At 46.9% G+C, this 20,763-nt stretch overlaps 1 protein-coding gene across 1 annotated transcript in view; it reads left to right on the forward strand.

The window, feature by feature from the left end:
• The window catches only part of LOC119464771 (filaggrin-2-like), a 135,029-nt gene that overhangs the window by 26,937 nt on the left and 87,329 nt on the right, over window positions 1-20,763 (forward strand). The window contains exons 6-8 of the mRNA XM_049655887.1: window positions 3,659-3,805; window positions 4,575-4,727; window positions 11,185-11,340. Of these exons, the coding sequence (XP_049511844.1) occupies window positions 3,659-3,805; window positions 4,575-4,727; window positions 11,185-11,340 (456 nt within the window). The remainder of the gene's footprint in view (window positions 1-3,658; window positions 3,806-4,574; window positions 4,728-11,184; window positions 11,341-20,763) is intronic.

Below are 20,763 nucleotides of genomic sequence, written 5' to 3' on the forward strand. Positions count from 1 at the left end.
AAATGGAAATGTTGTGCATATCCGATTCTATGGGCCTCATGTAAAGAATATACAAAATCACCAAAGTCACAGCGACAATCGAAAAAAGGTAGCATTTATTGACGTGAACCTTGATCGTGTGGTCGCGATGGACGGTGAATTTCCTTTCGTATTGTCAAGACCCAACATTGAAAGGCATTATTTCTTAGCACCTCAATCTACACCCAAGGAACCTCCTGACCGGCAAACAAGAGGCCTCTTCATGTTATCAAACGTCAGAAGATGTTCTGAACACCATCCGGACTTACGAGTACAACAAGGACGAATAGTAAAAAGGTGACAGGTTTAGAATTTGCACCGCCACCGGCATATCAAAAACCATACGAGTACTTTCCCTTTTCAAATGCTGCAAATTGATTACATCATCAACAAAACGGGAGGATGCGGATGGTTTTCAAGAATAAAACTGCGGAAAGGGTAATGGCAGGAAACATTTTGAGATGAATACAATCAATGCACAGCTTTTGTTATGCCCTTCGGCGTGTATGAATAAACAGGCTATCATTTGATTGAAAGAATTCTGGAGCATCAATACAGAAATTGATGAATACGATCTTGAAACATTTGACGAGTGATTGTTGCATTGCTGCTATTGTTGATACTAAAGAAGAACGTGAACCGCACTTGTTATACAGGGTGTTGCACGTTACTTGAGCCAACCTTCAAAAATATGCATATGCCACGTAGCTGGACCAAACCAATGTAATGTTGTTTGGTGTCGCTTGGTGGCACTGAGATTATTTTTTTACATTCCACCTAATTAGATAATTAGTCTTGCTCAATTCATCGAGTTCTCAGATATTTTAATTAGATGACAAGTGTGAATGAGAAAATTGTTGGACACCATGAGAAACTCCGAATACAGCTTTCTGTTGTTCAATACGTGGTACACAAATGTTTTTTCCGAGCGTGAGAAAAGCCCCCGCATACATGCAAAATTGCCGCGAGACTGGCTCCTCGAGGCATTTTGCGTATATTCGCGTGAGTTCCAAAGCGTGCAGGCGCGTCTTGCGCTGAGCGATAACTCCAAGTTTTTAGCGGGAGAAATGCAGGAGGCGAGAAAAATAATAAACAAGTACACCTGCCAATTCCACCTGTTCAAAACCATCGTCTCTGTGCTGGAAACATGAGAGCCAAAACTAAAGCGGACGTAAAAAAGAAAACAAGGTCTCAGTGTTCGTTATCGCTGGTATGATGGCTTAACGCGGACAAAATGGACTACTTCAGCTCGAGAGTGGTGCCGCTGTTATTCCGTAATGCCGTCTGGAAAGACCTCATAGTCCAGAGTACGGATACGTCAGATGATGTTGTTTGTTCCGAAATAGCATCGCAAGAGCTTCCCACTAAGTCCTCACCGGCAGTATCGGGGTCCAAACCCAAACACGGTCGCTGGGTCGTTATTCCGCTTAGCGTCGTCGAGGATTAGAGTGTCCGCAGTCCGTCCTTTGCTTGTTCTGCATGCTCACGCGGGCGAGTGTCAGGCTTCTTCGGCACGCAGGAGATAGGCGGCGACGTCGAGATTTTCTGCTTCTGTAAATTGTGGCAGCAGGTCGTCCTGCGCTGTAGCAGTCTCTTCCGTAAACTAGCTTGAACGGTGCCATCTGGGCTGTCTTTTGCCCTGCCATGTTGTTAGTAAACATCACGTACAAAAGGATGGAAGCCCCCGTCTTGTATTTGACGACAACGTACATTGCTAGCATATCGGCGAGTGTTTTGTTGAGGCGTTCCTTTATGCCATTCGTCTGCGGGTGGTAGGCCGTAATCCTCCGGTGTCTAGTCTGGCTATATTGTAGGATATCTTGAGCAAAGACAGCTGTAAAAGCCGCTTTTTCGTCGGTGAGAAAGACTTGTGGCGCACCATGTCGCCGCAGGATGTTCTCAACGAATAATTTCGCTGCTTGGCAGCACTACCTTTGGGGAGGGCTTTTGTTTCGGCGTAGCGGATAAGGTAGTCAGTGGTCACGTCCATCCGTTTATTTCTAGATGGTGACAGCGGAAAGGGCCCCAACAGAACCTTTCCGATCTGCTGAAACGGTCGGTGAGGAGGCTCGTTCGGCTGTAGCAATCCCACTGGCCCTGTGGGTGGCGTCTAGAGTCGCTGGCATTCTCGGCACGTCTTGACGTAATGGGCGACATCGGATTTCAGGTGGGGCCACTTGTGCTGAACCCTCGCGAGCGTACGGGAGAGTCACCATGAAGGACGTCACCATTTGTCACCATGAAGGACGTGTACAACCTCTGACCGTAGTGCTAAAACTACAGCGAGAAAGTAGTTTGCGCGGACTGTCGAGAAGTTTTTTCTTTAGGAGGACGTCGTTTGCAACGAAAGCGAAGGCGATCCGCGCTTAAATGTCCTTGGGTCAAAGTGGGTCTTCCCTTCTCAGAAATTTTCAAAGCATTTTAGCTCCGGGTCTGCTTGCTGCTTTTCGGTGAAGCCGTCGGCACTTATTGCCCTTAGGAAGAAGTCGTCGTCTCGTTGTCTTGGGCTGGCGGGTGAATACGTGTGCGGTAGAGGCAATCGGCATCAAGTTTTTTCCGGACTTGCACACTTGTATATCACGGTGAAGTAGAATTCTTGCAGTTGGAGGCTCCACGATGCTAGGCATTCTGAAAGCTCTTTAAATTGGCTAGCCAACACAATGCATGATGATCGCTTACAACTTTGAACCGCCTCTCATATAGATAAGCGCCAAATTTAGCTGTAGCACAAATTAGGGCACGGCATTCCTTTTCCATGATTGAATAATTTGCTTCCACTTTCGACAGCGACCGGCTAGCGTAAGATGTTACGCTTTCCAGTCCATGTTTTCGCTGGACTAGGATAGCGCCGATGCCTCCGCTGCTTGCGTCGGGGTACATTTCGGCATCGGTGCCTTCGTAGAAGTTGGCGAGTACTGGCGTTGTCTGCAGGCGTCGTTTGAGTTCTTCAAATGTCTCAACTTGGAGTGTTTCCCACTTAACCTCGACGTCGAATTTCTTGAGAATAATCAGAGGCACTGCGATGCGAGTGTAGTTCTTGACAAAGCGCCTATAGTACGCAGACAGACCAAGAAACCTGCGCACTGCCTTCTTGTGGACGGGCTAGGGAAAGCTTGCAATGGCAGCTGTTTTCTGTGGATAAGGAAGGGCTCCAGGTTTTCTCATGACGTGGCTCAAGAGCAAAAGGTTTCCGTAAGTAAAGCGGCATTTCTCCCGCTCGAGCGTCAGCCCAGATGACTTAATGGCCTCTTAAGGTGATCGTCGAATTTCGAGGCAAAAATGACGACGTCATCAAGGTAGACTTAACAGCCAGCCAATATATTGTCCATTGCGAGCTAGAAATTTACGGGTGCCGAGCGAATTCCGAATTGGGGGACCTTGAATTCATAGACGCCGTCTGGCGTGATAAAGGCTGAAATGGAGTCCCCGAGAAAAAGGATAAATAAGTACACGTGTCAATACGATTATCTCCCTTTCGGCGTTGCTTTTTCAACAGTCCTCTTTAGTAATTTGCGCGCTATGCAAGACGCCCATGATGTATTTCATTGTTTCCTTCAAACATGCAGCAGCAAGGTGATACTTTCACAGATAATAAAACAGACCATTTATCTAAAAAAAAACTTTGTCTATATGGGCGCAGGAGAGCAACAATTGGGACGCCCCGCAGCAAGCAGCATTCCTGCCCTCGGCCCAACAGCAAGCTTGAACGGAACTGTAGGTGCAGGTCAAGCGACTTCGCCGCAGACGATGGCTGGCATTGGAATTGCTGTGGAACAAACAGCAAACGGTGAGTAAGAGCTGGTGAATTTAGCACATGTTTTGTATCGCTATCAGTCTGTGGAAGCTATGACGTTTGCGTGATTTTGGTTTCATGATAGCTGCTTCAATGCACGAATTAAAGGTAAATTTGAACTATCTTCTGGGCTATCAGCTCTGAATGGGCAACAACCATAATAAAGTCTGTCAACAACAGTGGCCATCCTAAATTTAAGAACCAGGTTTCCGGGTGTATTATGACAATGTATAAAATAAACATGACAAATGTTTCGGCTGTCACCACCTAGACGCGATTTCATCTGCTACACACTAATGTGAAATTATTCAGTATTCTCGCAAAGCAGCAACACGGAAGATACGGTTTGCGAAATAATGTATTGAATGTTCAATTACACATCCTGAAGTCCTACATGCTGGGACTATAACAAAACGAAAACTCCCCGCAAGTGGGGCCCCAACCCAGATCTTTAGGATTACGCTTGGGATACTTTACCAATAAGCTGTCGTGGCGGCCATCGTGACGTTCACTTTGTTCGTTATTTGAGTAGTATATATAGGTGATTACCACTGGAAGTGTTACCCAGTAAATTCAAGGCTATGTCCTAGATGACGGCAGCTGTTGGTTGGTGAGCTTTTTTTTTTCTAAATGTAATGTGCCCCCTGCTCCAACTCGGTCACACTTAATAAATTATACTTCTACCAGCATAACCTCGTTTTACTGTTGCTGTTCGTGCTATCTCGACTCTGACTCTTGGAATGCATTTTTTTTTCTGGTGCAGGGAAACAAGAATTGGGAACGTCTGCAGTGAGCGGCAAACTAGGTTCCAGCCAACAAGGCAGTTTAGGCACTCCGGGCGGACAACACAAACCTGCTCAACAGTTGAACCTACCAACTTTGAAAGTATATAAAAGACCTACACCGCCTCCAATAGGTGAGCAGCCATCACACGACTAGTAGATATGGACCTTTCGTTAAATTGTCATGCTTGAGTTTATCACGCGGATCAACGCAGGTGCCCACGTGTGTAATTGAAATGCGTGGTGTATCTGAGCAAATAGCTTTTCAGAGGTAAATTATAGAGTTAAGTAAGCTGACAAGGGCGGTTCTCTTCAAGGTTTTTTTCACGGCCCAAGTTACAATGGGCCGTCAAGCACGCGAATACAGGCAAACTTGCCACGCCACCGGCCGCTCGAGACACTTTGCGTGTATTCGAGGGCTTCTTTCTCGCTCGGAAAAACCCTTTATGTAGCACGTGCTGAGCAATAGAAAGCTGTATGTATTTGGAGTTTTTCATGCTGCTCTACAATTTTCCCTTTGGCAGTCTTCATTTTATAACAGTATTTTGGAAGTTGTTTAATAATCGGTACTAATTATGCAATTAGGCGGAATACAAAAAAATAATCTGAGTGTCTCCAAGCGACGGCAAACAGCATTACCTTGGTTCTGGCCAGCCACGTGGCATTTGCGTAACTTTAGGTGTTGATCCATAATATTTGGGATACCTGTATACTGGGAGTCCGCAACTATCACGAGTCGACATTTAAAAATACAGAAATAATTTTACGCGAACACAACGTAGTACGTATTCTTCACAAGTGAGTTTTCCATCGGCCAATGATTTTTGTTGATGACAATAAATAAATGATATATGATTAGTTGCGGTAACTCTTGAAAGACGGTACTAATTGTAATTGTGTCGCATAACTCTTGAAATATGATACTAATTGTAATTGTGTCGAAGTGCTTTATAAATTATAGGAAATGGTCAACCGGTATGTTTTCAACAGGACGTCCTGAGCCTTCCACTAGGAGTATAAATTATAGGAAATGCTCAACCGGTATGTTTTCAACAGGACGTCCTGAGCCTTCCACTAGGAGTGAAAAAATAAGCACGACATTAACGCCTCGCTAAAAACATGCCACATTGATGGTTCATTTTTGCAGCTGAGAAAAAAAGACCGACACATGTGAAAATTACATTTTGAATACGCACTCAGCAGCGCCAGTAAGCAGTGCCCTCAGACAGGTTCACTGGGATAACACGACTTGGTGAGCTAGTTGGTACAGTAATTTGGGATAAATTGCGCAAATATGGGGCCAATACACCTAAAGGAAAACGACACAAGACAACAAACTGCACTGCCTTCTTGTTCTGTAAAAGGGGGATACTGCGCTACAAAAACACGGACAACAGAAGAATAAGTGGACAGGAGGATTCTTCTGTTGTCCGTGTTGTTGTAGCGCACTATCCCCCCTTTTACAAGAAGAACATCCAATAACTAGCCCAAGTTGCCGATCTACTTCTTGTTCTGCCCAATAGTTAGCGCTGTTCACTTGCATGTTCATTAGAAGTTGCTCGCGAAAACATATATTGGTGGATGAGCTTGCGATTTATCTGTCGCGCCCCATCCGAGACGGTTCGTTGCCCTGGACTCGGTACAGAACTAGCCCCGGTGGCTTTTGGCACGCCGCACTTATGTGTAACGCCGCCCCACCTTTTAATGATACAGAAAATACAGGGACACTTCACGACAATTTCCACCGTCGCCATTGACCTGATGCGATAAGGTCTTATCGCGTCCCGTGCCACTCTTTGCTGTAGGCGCGAGGGAAAGCATGAGGGTGAGTAGGGAACGGTTCAATGAGGGCCGTCTTCCCAGTTGCCCAGAAGTGTTTGCGAAGAGAGAGGGCCTCGCTTTCTCAGCTAAGGCTGAGAAAGGGAGGCAGGTGAGCATGCTAACCCGGGCGTAGCTGTGTGTGGAACGACTGAGCGAGGCCGCGCGCGCTCTATCTTCAAGGTAATATGTGGCGGGTGCAACAGTTACAAGAACCGAAATGGCTTGCGGTTTAGTGTGCGCTGCCTTCACGCGCACCTAGTCTTAGAGATCATGTGATATCTTGTTTAGAAGACGCGTTGAAGCAAAACGGAACACGAAGCAGTCACTCGCGGCTGCGGCCGCTCTTCATGCAGTCAGCATTCTGACAACGAGTGGTCGTGGCCATTGAGTGGGAGCTCTTTAATTTTGCCTGTGCACGCGTGCCACCATGTTAATTCAGTTAGTAACCGGATGATCACTGCAATATATACAGCCGGTACAACTATTAACCTTACTTCGCACAGCTGCCTAATGACTTGCTATTGCAATCCGCGCTTTGCCTTTGTGGTGAAACTGCAACAATTTTTTTATATCTCATAGAAACCATCTCGGTTAGCCTGTTTGAGAACACTGCTTTCATGGATGGGTGGATGTCTAATCTCATGGCACTTTGTATATTTCTTGATCCCTCTTTATGAGCGAAAAAATAGGCACGATTGAGCGCCTTGCTGAAGGCATCCCATATTGATGGTTCTTATATTTGGCTACAACTATTTCATTGAGACTCGGGCATTTTAAACCACAGTTCATTATGCATTCATTTATTCACAAAAGGGGTGTGGTTGTGGTAAGAAAATTATTGACTGACGGCCAACCAGAGAGTTAAAAGTATGTACGAGGTTCTGTTTGCGCACAACTGTCTATTTTTAAGCTCGGCGCATGATATCTTGGACACCATGTGAGCTGATAACACAGGTGGCTTACTGTCAGTACTTACAGTAGGTCACATGTCAGGCATAGGGAGAGCCCTGAAAAAGCTGGAGAAATCTGTTTTTCGCTGAAGGAACCTGAGATGAAACTGGCTTCAGCTTTATCGCTTGCACTCTGCCTTATATGTAAAATCATCAACAGAGAAGCCTCAACAGGACAAAGCATATCGAGCGCGCAAACGAAGAATAATGACCTTGTAACTAATGGAAGTTCCGGCACTCCATGCGTCCCGCAGCAACTACTGTCAAACCAAGTGACATATACGAACGAGAGGACGGATATAAGCGTCCTTACTCATGTCTCACTTTAACAGTGCAACAAGTTACAGTACCTAAAGAAGATGCACTATGTTGGAGATTTCACCACATATTACTAACATTATATATTTACATATTTATATATGCACTACCTAATTTTCGGCAATCTATGCTAAAATATGTTTATTCCTATCATCTTGGCGGGGACCGGACGTCTTTAAGAAATACCCCATGCAGTAAAAATCTTGTGTTTTTCTCATGGATTTGTTAACATAATGATATACCCGTAGTTGCCAGGATCCCCTACTTTTGCACGTATCGGGTGTTGTGCTTAAACGTTAACTGAAGTTTTAATAATTATCTATGCATTTAGCACAAACTAACTTAATGAGGGTGAGTACTACAGATGTTAAACATTACTCAGACTGGAGGTCAGTACGCATAAACACCTAATTAACAAAAGTTTGCTAATAAACTTTTCAATAAATGCAATCTATCATATAAAATAGTCGCCGAGTTGAAGCGAATGCTCTCATGAGGCTAATCAGCTTGGAACGAACTTTAACCCAGCAACAGTTTTGAAAAAGGCGCAGTTAATCTTCCGGTAAAAAAGCACTGTTTGTTCACTTATTGATGCGAAAGCGTCAAACGGCTCATTGAGCGAAAAAGCAGGCGTCTGTAGTCTGTAGAAACGAAACCGCAGGTAAATTTTCTTTGTCTGCAATGCCACGTCCCGAGCGCACCTCGACGAAGGAGAGATGCCGAACGCGAACGACTCCTGCTTGATTAGCACGCCAGGTGTTATGTGAGGCGACAGGGCATCGCTGTGACACCATGTGACCTTGATCTCGCTCTTGGATGGTTGTGCTAACTGCGCGTTCCTTGTCCGCGCAAGCTCTCGCATGCGTTCTAGCTACACCTCGGTAAGGCCAAATCAAAACACGCCAAGCGCCTCAGCGCGCTCGCTTGCCCGCGAGGTGTTCGTAACCTTAAGCACCACTCAGCGGCGTTCAATTTGACATTAATGCTTTCGCATTCACAAATCATAAAAGGTGGTTAGGTTAAGCGCGCACATTAGAGGAACAGCAAACGATGGAGGAGAAAACTTTAGGAACGCACATCCTCAAACTAATGTATGCTAAAAAATTGTTTCAAATGTTTATGACTTTATGTGTCACTGCCCACAGTTCGTAATTTGCAGTATGTGGCGTAAACTACAGAGTTGAAAACATAATTAGCAAGAGTTTCTAATTAGTCAGATATTTATTTTGATTTTTAGGCAAATAATGTGCGCCTCTGAGAGTCATCTAGATCAAGGAACAGAATTGTGCTACATATAATGGGGGATTTATAAATTCGGTTACATATAAAATAAAACACCCCGAATATATAAGCTGAGGCTTTGATACCTCCACAGGGGCGTAGGTCTCGAGGATACAAAGCAACTGCTTTTCAAGGTATTAAATATTTGTAGTGTTAAGGCTGAGAACTAAAGTTCTCCGAACCAAAGAACAAAAGTGAGCGAAGCTTGTGGTAGTTCTTACAAAACAGCTTCTGCCGGAAGGTTGGTGTCAGTGCTGTGTTTTTCGAGATGCTTTGCAGGCTTTTATCGAAATATTTGGTGACGTCGGGCAAGGACGCTTTTTCGTGTAAATTATATTAGGCGAATATTTACTGCACATGCTTATTTTTGGAATTCCACGCCGTAGTTATACATTATACCAATCTTTCAATAATTACCTGTGGTATATTGCACAAAGTCAAACTAGATTGCTCGAAGATGCCCCCTTCCCCTTACCCAACATTGTTTTAACAATATATCACTCTGTATACTAGGCAAATAAAGTTTCACTGCTTAGCTCTCTAAGAATTTTTTATGTCATACATTACAATTTATCAAAACAGCTGGAGATTTGGCAAAAGATATCCAGTTAGAACACATTTGAATAATTCCTTAGGCTTCCTGATATGCCCCGCTAATTTGCGCAAAGCTGTTTTTCACTTACTTTTCAACAACATATTGTTTTAGGCAATGGAGTCCTATTGGAAAATCCTACAGTGCCATGCGCCATAATCCTGTTTGTTCCTATTTCTTTGATATACTAACAAATATGGTTATGGTAAAGAGTCATACGACAGCACAATATTACTTGAAGCGCCAATGCATTTTTAGAACAATTAGAGAACTAGCATTTCAAAACTTGCGTCGTCCTGAGAAATTGTTGCAAGTGGATGCGCCTTGCAAACTCACAGGCTAAATTTTGCGAATTTCAGTATGTATCGTAGAGCAATTTGCTGAAAAATGATTTATTTTGCTCATTTATGTCAAAATGCTGCAGGCCAATAGTTTTGGTTCATGCAGCAGGGGTTATACAAACCACCAAAATACAATGTGGCACAAGAAATGGCAGTTCTAGAGGTTGCCACAAATAATATATATATATATATATATATATATATATATATACAACACTAATTCACTCACACAAATCATGTTCTACAGCTTTAACAAAACTAGAAGACCGGAAAATGGCTCTCGGAAGACAGTTTTAGTCGGAAGCGGTACCTGAGATCGGAACAGTACTTTTTCGCTAGTAAATGCGTGATAATTATAGGTGTATGTTGGGTGATTCCTCGTGCATTTAAACTCAGATGCTACGATTAATGCAGCCCAAGGACCACACTTGTGCTATACACACGTTTCCTTTTTTATTCAGTATATAGCAGGAAGAAAAAAAAAAGCAAGCCGTATTAATCAAAAAGAAAGCTGCCGGAGTGATTTTTCTTTTGTGAAATAATGGTAGCGATCCAAATAGGCTATACTTAGACACAGGAACTGAATGAACTTACTGAAGTGAGTTTAGAAAAATGTACCTTAAATGTTCCTAAAAAATAAACTCAAAAAAGAAAGCTCAAAAAAATAAAAAGAAACATATTGCTGTCCTGGCACTGTCATCACACTATTCGGGGTATATATTTTTTAATGAGATAGCGTTGATACGTCACAACTTGGGCGTATTCAGTATCTATTAAAACATAGGCGCCCATCGGAAGTTAGTAAAGTCTTACACAGCCTCTCAAAGCTCTAGCTGTCATGAGGGAAGAGTGGGAGCACTCACAGGGTCACGAAATTTTAATTTTGTAAAAGATGCAACGTATTGAAACATCACTTTGATAAATTACGGTTTCCTATGTTGCCTATCAGACCCGCGCAGGCAGCTGTCGAGGCATCACAGTCATCAGATTCTAAATATGCTATGTCATACTTGGAGCGTGAGCGGTGCTGCGATTTAGTGTAATTTTTTATGCAATCGTGATGTTTCCTTCAATAACATTACGAAGAACTAGCCAGCATACCCACTTAGGCATACCCACTTAGGATGATCCAGAATAGTTGTTTTAGTGACTCTACTTTCTTTGCAAACAATGAATAGAATAATTATATCAAATATTGGTAAAAATTTTGCGGTCGATAATGCTGTCGCCTAAGACAGAACAGTTTTATTGATAGCTTGCCGACAGTGTCTCACTTTTATTACCCCAGATGAGGAATGCAACGTGACTGCACCTTTGGCAACCAAAAATGAATGTCAACGTCGCAGATGGTATTACAATAAAGGAACTGGAGCGTGTCTGCCGAGCTGCAGCAAAATCGCACCCTTCTCAAACAAGATAGCTTGCGATGGAGTGTGCAGGACTCGTAAGTAAAACTTTTCATTCGTTTTAACAATACACTGGTTTGACGAGTGCATGCCTCGTGCAGCAGACAGTTTGACTCTATACAAGCTTAGCATCGTTATGCCGTAAAGCTTATTTCATGCAGATTTCTTGTTTATTGCAGCTATTATCTTGTTTATTGGCCATGCACAAAAAAGAGCACACAAGGAAAGAAGGGTTCATTGGTTTCCACCAGCAATTCGATTTTATCGTTTAAGAGACTGGATGTTAATCACAAGGCAAACCGAGCAGCCTTATGGGAGTAAAAATGGCACAGTCATAGACTGCTTTGCGGGCTGAGACATAAACTTTGCTAACAAACGTGTTGTGTTTGTTTCGTTACAAGCCCGCTTATTGCTTCAGATGAAAGGGCAGAGAGGGAAACGTAAAATATAGTACAACAGGGATTGAGTAGAGAAGGAGGAGGAGAAAAACATTTATTTGATGGAATAAATGCGGATTGTGGTGTGGGGCCCATTGGTTCATGGGACCCATTCAAGCGGAGGTGGCTGCCCTCAGTCCAGGGCACCACAGGTCGTCGCCGCTCTGCGCGACCTGTCGAACTTAGTTGATCGTCTAGGCTGTCGCTGCCCAGCAGCTCATCCCACCGCTCCACACTGGATTGGTCTATAGGGCCAGTCCGGGGATGGCCCGGCATGTCCAGGTGGTGTGTAAAAGCGTTGGCTTCACAGAACACCGTAGGCAACATGTGCGGTGGCCGTTGGGTGCATTTTATTAAGAATGTGTAAGTTGGGGTACGTGCCAGTCTGGATTAAGCGGCGGCTGACAGCCTTCTCCTTTCTTAGTTTTTATGGGGAGGGGAGTAGATCCGCCTGAGCCTCTTCTAGTAATTCAAGATGGCCGCGTAGTCGCATGGGAGAGTTAAGGAGACTCACTCCCTAGGTTTTCCCAGAAAAAAAAGTCGCCGTGCTCGCTCGAAAGGCGAAGCATCAATTGCGATAGCAAATAGTAGAGAGCTATTCGGAGTAAAGATATTAGTTTTATCGGCTGTATAAACTTGGACACACTCTCTTACTAACTGAATTGTCAAGCGTCGTGCAAACATGAATAGATCAAGCAGAATAGTCAAGCAAACATGAATAGATCACAATCGGGGACCACACACAACAGCTGTCAGAACGCTGGCGTGAGCAAGCGCGCGAGCAGCTGTGAGCGAAGGTTCGTGCGGTCTTTCGCTTCAATGGAAACTGAGCGGCGAAAGCACAGCGCATACAAAGGTGGTAACCTTGTTGCAGATCGCTTTCAAGATGCGATGCGTGCGACCGCCCGTAGCAAGCGCAAAGTACAAGTAAGCAGTTGCTCGCAGAGCAGAAGCCGCACCTCCTCACTCCCACGCTGCCTTCCCGCTTTCCCCCTTTCGCATGCGAGATTCCAGTTCCCCTTGAGCCCGATCGCAAGATACGCATTTGGTGTCGCAGCACAACATCGCCCCCCCCCTCCCATCCTCCCATGGCCTTTCGCGCAACCGACGACGTCGTGTTTACTCTCCGCCGTGCGTTCCCTCCCCGTGAAAGCGCGCGTCCCTCGCGTGCTTTCGCGCGCACATACAGCATACAGCGCGCGGCGACAATTTTATCGCGCTCGGACTTTATGCGGAACGTCACGCGACGGCGACGGCAGAAATTCTCTTGGAGTGTCCATATAATTGCTATCGCAGTAAAAGTGTAAATAAATTGACAATGACACTATTCTCAGCGTTTCTCCTAATCTTGGCTTGAACTCAAACACAACCGGCAAGTGGCTAAAGCTCCTGTCATCATGGCGCCTGCTGGATCGCGGCGAATATACTTTAAGTGTGGTGAGACTGATATGTTGTAGGGAGCTTCAAAGACGCACGTTTGCAATTAAACATAGGTGTTAGCACACAATGAATCCGCACGAAATATATATATGCAAAATAATTCTCTACAAACTGCCATTCCTTCATCTTAAGAAGTACAGAAAACGATTATTGTCAGTTTGGTCCAAACTGAACGTACAGGATTATTATTACGTATTATCACTTTACTCCCCAGTGCAAATATTAGTAAACGAAATATGGCACCGTACAGAAAATTAAGCAAACGGACAACTGTGTGGCCCTCTTCACTGAATACTGTAGAATTACATGCGATTAAAGAGCATTTTTATCTGAATGAGAAATAAAAGCAACGAATTAGTAGATTTATGTAAATTATACTTTAATTTAATTTCATGTTGTTATAATCAGAAATATTACATGATTTTGAAACACACTCTTATTATTCCGCTTATTATTTTATGCCTTGCACTCCACGTAGTAGAAAGTGGGTGTTGACATTCTAAACACTCTTACAAACACTCTGCAAAGCTGTTTCTATTTAGGAAAACTTGCTGTAATTATTCATATATTAATTGTGTAAGGTGCTTCTTCGCCCAATAATATTGTCACCCAGCTAGTACAGCTTGAATAGTTGACCGACAACAGATAGGTAACAAACACGTCAGCCTTTAATAATGGCTGGACCTCGGAGAGCTTGCGCGCAACCGCGAACTTCGTCGTTCTCGCCTCAAGGGGCCAGTGTCACCACGTGCCAACTTATTTCGCGTCATTGCTCCCCTCTCAAAAGCGACCAACCCGGTCGCTTCAAGGGCACGGGGCGAGCAATATGGGCAAGAGTGCCAACATGGAAAGAAAAAAAAAACATACAGGAATGTACACAGTGCTGAAGCGGTTTGTCAGGGTTGCTTATCCCTCGCGTGCGTAGTACGGCTTCATCCGTACTACGTGGACGACTTCAGCATGGGGATGGCGTCGGTTCGAACTAGGATCAGAGCTTTGAGGCACCACCTCATAGTTCACATCACTGAGGCGGCGTACGACTTTGTAGGGGCCGAAATAGCGGCTCAACAATTTCTCCGAGAGCCCACGGTGTGGAATAGGTGTCCACACCCACACGCGGTCGCCTGGGAATACTGGACGTTCCGTCGGGTCCGGTTATAACTGCAGGCGTCGGTATTCTGCTGGATGCGGATGCGATTCCGAGCAAGCTGGCGAGCTTCCTCTGCTTTCTCGACGAACTCTTCAGTAGTGTCATTCCTTGTGGTCCCGTGGTGTACAGGGAGCATGGCGTCTAAGGGGGTTGTAACGCGACGTCCGTAAACGAGCTCGAATGGTGTAAACTCGGCGGTCTCCTGCACAGCGGTATTGTAAGCAAACGTTAGGTATGGCAAAATTTCATCCCATGTCTTGTGTTCCACATCAATGTACATAGATAGCACGTCGGCCAATGTTCTGTTCAGGCGCTCTGTTAAGCCGTTAGTCTGGGTATGATAGGCTGTGGTCCTTCGGTGGTTGGTATGCGTCGGCGTGACGACTTGTTGCAACAACTCGGCTGTAAACGCTGCACCGCGATCAGTAATGAGTACAGCGGGTGCACTGTGACGAAGCACGATGTTGTGGACGAAGAAGCTGGCGACTTCAGCAGCAGTTCCCCGCGGCACAGCTTTTGTCTCCGCATAGAGAGTTAAATAATCGGTTGCCACGATTATCCACTTGTTTTGCAAGCAAGACGTGGGGAACGGACCCAGAAGGTCCATTCCCACTTGCTGGAACGGCGCCGTAGGCGGATCCAAAGGCTGAAGGAGGCCGGCAGGCTTGACGGGTGGGACTTTACGCCTCTGACAGTCATGGCACGTTCCCACATAGCGCTGAACCGACGAAAATAGGTGTGGTCAATAGTACTTCTGCCGTATGCGTGCTAACGTCCTCGCGAAGCCTAAGTGGCCGGCACAGGGATCGTCGTGACACGCCTGTAAATCTTCCTCGCGCAGCGCCGTCGGAACGACGAGAAGAAACGTTTCTTGGCTGTTCTCGAAATTTTTCTTGTACAGGACATCGTTCCGCAGGCAGTACGATGTCAATCCTCGTGAAAGTGGGCGTGGGACAGCAACGTCAGCTCCCTCGAGATATCGGATGACTGGAAGCAGTTCAGAGTCTACACGTTGGTAGTCAGCCATGCGCACCACGTCGACGACACCAAGAAACGGCAAATCTAGCTCCAAGTCGGAGGATGTCAAGGGAATAGGAGAACGTGACAAGCAGTCAGAGTCGCTATGCTTACCGCCCGATCTGTAGACAACAGTCATGTCGTGTTCCTGGAGGCGGAGGCTCCAACGAGCGAGGCGACCTGACGTGTTTCGTAGATTGGCAAGCCAGCAGAGCGAATGGTGGTCACTGATCGCTCGAAATGGCCGGCCGTATAAGTAAGGTCGGAACTTGCTGATGGCCCACACGACTGCTAAACATTCTTTTCCGGTGGTTGAATAATTAGCTTCTGCTTTTGTAAGACTACGGCTCGCGTACGCAATTACACGTTTTGCGCCGTCTTGCCATTGAACCAGAATAGCCCCGAGTCCTACGTTGCTTGCGTCTGTGTGAATTTCAGTTGCCACGGTGTCATCAAAATGCGCCAGCACTGGAGCGGATTGAAGGCGTTTGCGCTATTCGGTGAAGGCCTGTCTTGGTCTTCCGTCCACGCAAAGGGCACATCTTGTCACGTCAGTCCCGTGAGAGGTTCAGCAATCCTCGAGAAGCCTTCAACGAAGCGACGGTAGTATGCGCAGAGGCCCAGGAACCGCTGAACAGCCTTCTTGTCTTTAGGGGGAGGAAACTCGGCAACGGGAGCGAGCTTTCCTGGGTCTGGTCGTACTCCTTGGGAGCTGACCACATGGCCTAAAAACTTGAGTTCCCGGAAGCCAAAGTAACATTTTTCAGGCTTGATGGTGAGGTTTGCCTTGCGTATTGCGGTAAGGACATTTCGTAGTCGGGTGAGATGTTCATCGAACGTGCTGGAAAACACAACGTCGTCTAGGTACACTAGACACGTCTGCCACTTTAGTCCGACGAGTACAGTGTCCATCATTCGTTGAAACGTAGCAGGAGCGGAACAGAGACCGAAAGGGAGGACTTTAAATTCGTATAGCCCGTCGGGAGTCACGAAGGCGGTTTTTTCACGGTCACACTAGCCCACTTCGATTTGCCAGTGCCCTGACTTTAGGTCTGACGAAGTAAAGAACTCAGCATGACGCAGACGGTCCAAAGCGTCATCGATCCGTGGCAGGGGGTAAACGTCACGTTTGGTGACTCGGTTAAGCCGTCTGTAGTCAACGCAGAAGCGGAGCGTGTTGTCTTTCTTTTTTACTAGTACGACAGGCGACGCCTACGGCCTTGTCGACGGCTGGATGACGTCATTATTGAGCATTTCTTCCACTTGACGCTTCATCGCCTCCCGCTCCATAGGTGACACGCGGTATGGGTGCTGACGAACCGGCCGCGCAGACTCCTCTGTAACTATCCGGTGTTGCGTAATGGAGGTGCGCTAGACTTTAGACTCTGAGGAAAAACAGCCAGAGAATTCTGTCACTAGGCCCAGTAGCTGATCCTTCTGTACATCTGCTAAGTCAGCATTAATGTGGACGCGGGTACTCAGGCTGGCGTGAGTTGTTGCATCCGGTGACGTCACTTGTAACGTGCCTAATTCGGAGAAGTCAGCAATGTCGTTCAGAAAGGCCACAGCTGTACCTTGAGGGACGTGCTGATACTCATAGCTGAAGTTTGTCAACAAAACTTGCGGGCACTTATTCTGTATTCGAACAAGGCCCCGGGCGATGCAGATGTGTCTTTCGAGCAACAGCGGGATATTTGCCTCGGCAATACCCTCATAGTCGTCGAATGCTTCGCAGGTTACGAGGGTCAATACGCTGCTCCTTGGCGGCACCGTGATGTTCTTGTCGACAATCCTCAAGGCGTTGACATACGTGTCGTCAGTGCTGCTTCCTGCTAAGGCCTGCGCCGTTGAAAACGTTACCAGCGACTTTTGTAAGTTAATCACGGCTCCATTAGCCTGCAGAAAGTCCATTCCCAGAATCAGGTCCCTCGAACGGCTTGGGAGGATAACGAAATCTCCGAGGTACGTAAACACACGACTGCTCACTCGCGCAGTGCATCGTCCTACCGGGGTTAGCAGATGGCCTCCTGTAGCGCGAATCTGCGTCCCAGTCCACTCGGTAGAAACTTTCTTCAGCTTGCAGGCAAGGTCCATGCTCATAACTGAGGTGTCCGCTCCAGTGTCGATTAAGGCTATTATTTCTTCGTCGTCTACGGTGACGGGAATGTTCGACGTTATTACCTCTCGTACGGTGTTTGACTGCGTCTGTACGTCTGCGTCGTTCTGTTTTCGTCGTTGTCGTCGTAGTGGAGGATCTTGCGCACAGTCGATGTCAGCGGCCTTACCTCCGGAGGTCGCTGAACTCAGTTTTCCCGAGCCGCCGGGCTAGGCGAGCGGCGTCTGAGAGCGCCGCGAGAGAAGGCTTGGCTTGGTGATGGTGACCTGTAACGAGCAGGAGAGGACAAGCGGGGCTCGTGCCATCGTTGATCACCATTGCGACGATTCGCGACGAAAGTCTCTATTTCCGGCGGCTGCTCACCAGGTCGGGGACGAGGTGCATTCGGCGAGAATCCTCGGAGCCCCACATGACGATAAGGACACATTCTGTAGATGTGCCCGGCTTCGCCACAATGATAACAAAGTGGCTTGTAGTCTGCGGTGCGCCAGACGTCGCTCTTCCTAGTTCTTGCTTCGGCGATGTGCGGTGGGCTGCGAGGCCTGAAGCTTACGTCCAATTGCTGAGCGGGGTGTACTAGAGCACTGCACGGGCCGATTTTTGCGGCCGGGGCCCGGCCCGGGCCCGTTTTTACATTGGGCGGCCCACCCGAGCCCGATCAAAACTTTTATGGTGAGACCCGGGCCCGGCCCGGGCCCGGAAATAATCTACGTTACCCGCCCGGCCCGGCCCGCCACCCCTTTACCTTAAGCCCGAGCCCGACCCGAGCCCGACTCGAAACCGGCCCGAACCCGGCCCGAGACCGAAAAATACATGTTTTTCAGAGTTGAGAAGCCCGAGAATAACTCGAAGACAGCCCGAGCCCGGCCCGGGCCCGCGTCAAAAAACCCGAGCCCGGCCCGGGCCCGGGTCAAAAAGCACACACCGTGCCCGAGCCCGGCCCGAGCCCGTGAAAAAACTCCTCTACCTGGCCCGGCCCGGCCCTCGGGCCGGGCCGGGCCCAGGCTTTCGGATAAGCCCGAGCCCGTGCAGTGCTCTAGGGTGTACCATGCTATACGCACTTGAGGGTGGTGGACGGCGTACTGCTTCAGCGTAACTCATTTCAGGACGCGCTCCCTGCTGTGGTGCCTCGTACAGTTCAGGAACATGGATGGCCTGTCGGACCTCGGCCCGCACCATTTCCGCAATGGAAAGTTGTCCCACAGAGCTGCGGTCGTCTGCATCTTCTGCAGTTCCTCCTTGATGACAGCCCTGATGAGTTCTTGCAAGGCGCCAACTTCTTTGCCGAGGATAACGGCAGAGAGCTCCCTTGCAAATCACGGCGTCGCGGTTGTATTGCCTGGCCCGCTGTTGAAGGGCCTTTTCCATGGCAGTGGCTTCGTCGTGGAACTCTGCAAGTGTCGTCGTCGGATTTCGAATGAGGCCAGCAAAGATTTCCTCCTTCACGCCGCGATTAGGTGGCGCACCTTCTTTGCTTCAGTCATAGAGGGGTCCGCACGTCTGAAGAGCTGATTCATGTCTTCTACGTACGCCGTCACTGGCTCATTCGGGCCTTGAATTCTCGACTCCATTGCTAACTCCGCCCTCTCCTTCCTGTCCGCCCTGGCGAAGGCATTGAGGACGACGAATTGTTCCCATGACGTCAGTGTCGCCTCGTGGTTCTCAAACCATATTTTAGCGAAATCTTCAAGTGCGAAGTACACGTAGCGAAGCTTACGCTCGTGGGTCCAGTCGTTGACGTTGGCGACCCGGTCAAAATGGTGAAGCCAGTCGTCGGCGTCCTCTGAAGCACTCCCGTGGAACGAAATCGGCCTCTGGTTCAGATTGACGACCACGTGCGATGCTGCAGTAGCGGCAGGAGGTGGTTGATTCGTCATTCTACTTCGTTCGGGTAGCAGACCGTGCTGTGGCTGGAGTCCCTGGAGACGTCGGCTGGTACGTACGTGCACAGGAGTAAGGTCGGCCGAACTACTCGCCGGGCTTAGGTCTGGGGTACGCTCCGGAAATCTTAACATCGACCGTACCCAGCACTTCCACCAGAAATGTCACCCAGCTAGTACAGCTTGAATAGTTGACCAGCAACAGATAGGTAAAAAACACGTCAGCCTTTAATAATGGCTGGACCTCGGAGAGCTTGCGCGCAACCACGAACTTCGTCGTTCTCGCCTCAAGGGGCCAGTGTCACCACGTGCCAACTTATTTCGCGCCAATATTGCGCGGGGCTACAGACAGCTGACGAAGTTCATTGCAGAACCTTTTTTTTCGCAGAACAACAGAACTTTAAAGCATTTTTTTCATTCAAATCTTATGCTCAGTATTTCAGGGTCACAATGCTTCAGAATAGATCAAGGAGGGTTTCAGAAGAGTGCATAGGAACTTCGGCGTCAAAGTCCTCGAGTGAGAATCAATATTATTTAGGAGATTACTGGGTTGCGCTTGCGCTCTTTGTACTTCTGCATTTCGGTTAAAGTAGACATCACAGCCAAGAATCATCAGCTCCAGTCGCCATACTCAACGACCGCCCGTTTAGAATAACCAATGATATAGCGGAATTTGAGAAACAATGCGTGTTAAGAGATAATTTTACTGAGAATACTGAAACGAAATTGGGGAATGTCATGAACTACTACTTAGTTCTGCAGCTGCCCTTACTGATTTACATCTTCTGAGTGACATTTACACCTTATCATTTTCATTTGTGTTACTTTGACAATTTGTGACGTGTGATATCCATCAATTACCACTTTGTAGAACTTTTTCTGAAGGTACGCTCCTCAGAGACTAGTTTACAAAAGGTGATATTTATGACAGTAAGAGGCAAGGGCTCCATTATGTTTAAGTGAAACTGACATTCTATCTAATGCGAGAATTTCGTGCTGCCGTTTTTGCGCAAACTGACCAGATCTTCTGGCCTTCCTACACTTCATTTTTATTCCATGTTCTTGATTTATAGTTCTGCAGCCTTCAAAAGAAAGAGCGTTGGATGAGTGCATTGTGCATGTTAGGTTAAAACATAAGATGTATCTGCACCGTATTTGAATAATCATTGAATGTATGAAAGAAGTAATACATCCATCGAATGGCCGAGGTCACATTAAGAACACTGTGGGCGTCAAGTAAAGCTACATGCTGAGACGTATTGTATAGGTCTGTGTCATTCAGACCGAATTCTGCTAAATCTCATTCAGCAAATTATTAGTAATAGTGTTCGCTTTTTCTTTCTTTTCTTAACACGTATGGCCTTTTGCGCCTTTTACCACGACGTCACCCACTTCAGTGGGAGATTGTCTCTTCACTCAAC

This window comes from Dermacentor silvarum, chromosome 9, assembly GCF_013339745.2.
Source record: "Dermacentor silvarum isolate Dsil-2018 chromosome 9, BIME_Dsil_1.4, whole genome shotgun sequence".
Lineage (NCBI taxonomy): Eukaryota > Metazoa > Arthropoda > Arachnida > Ixodida > Ixodidae > Dermacentor > Dermacentor silvarum.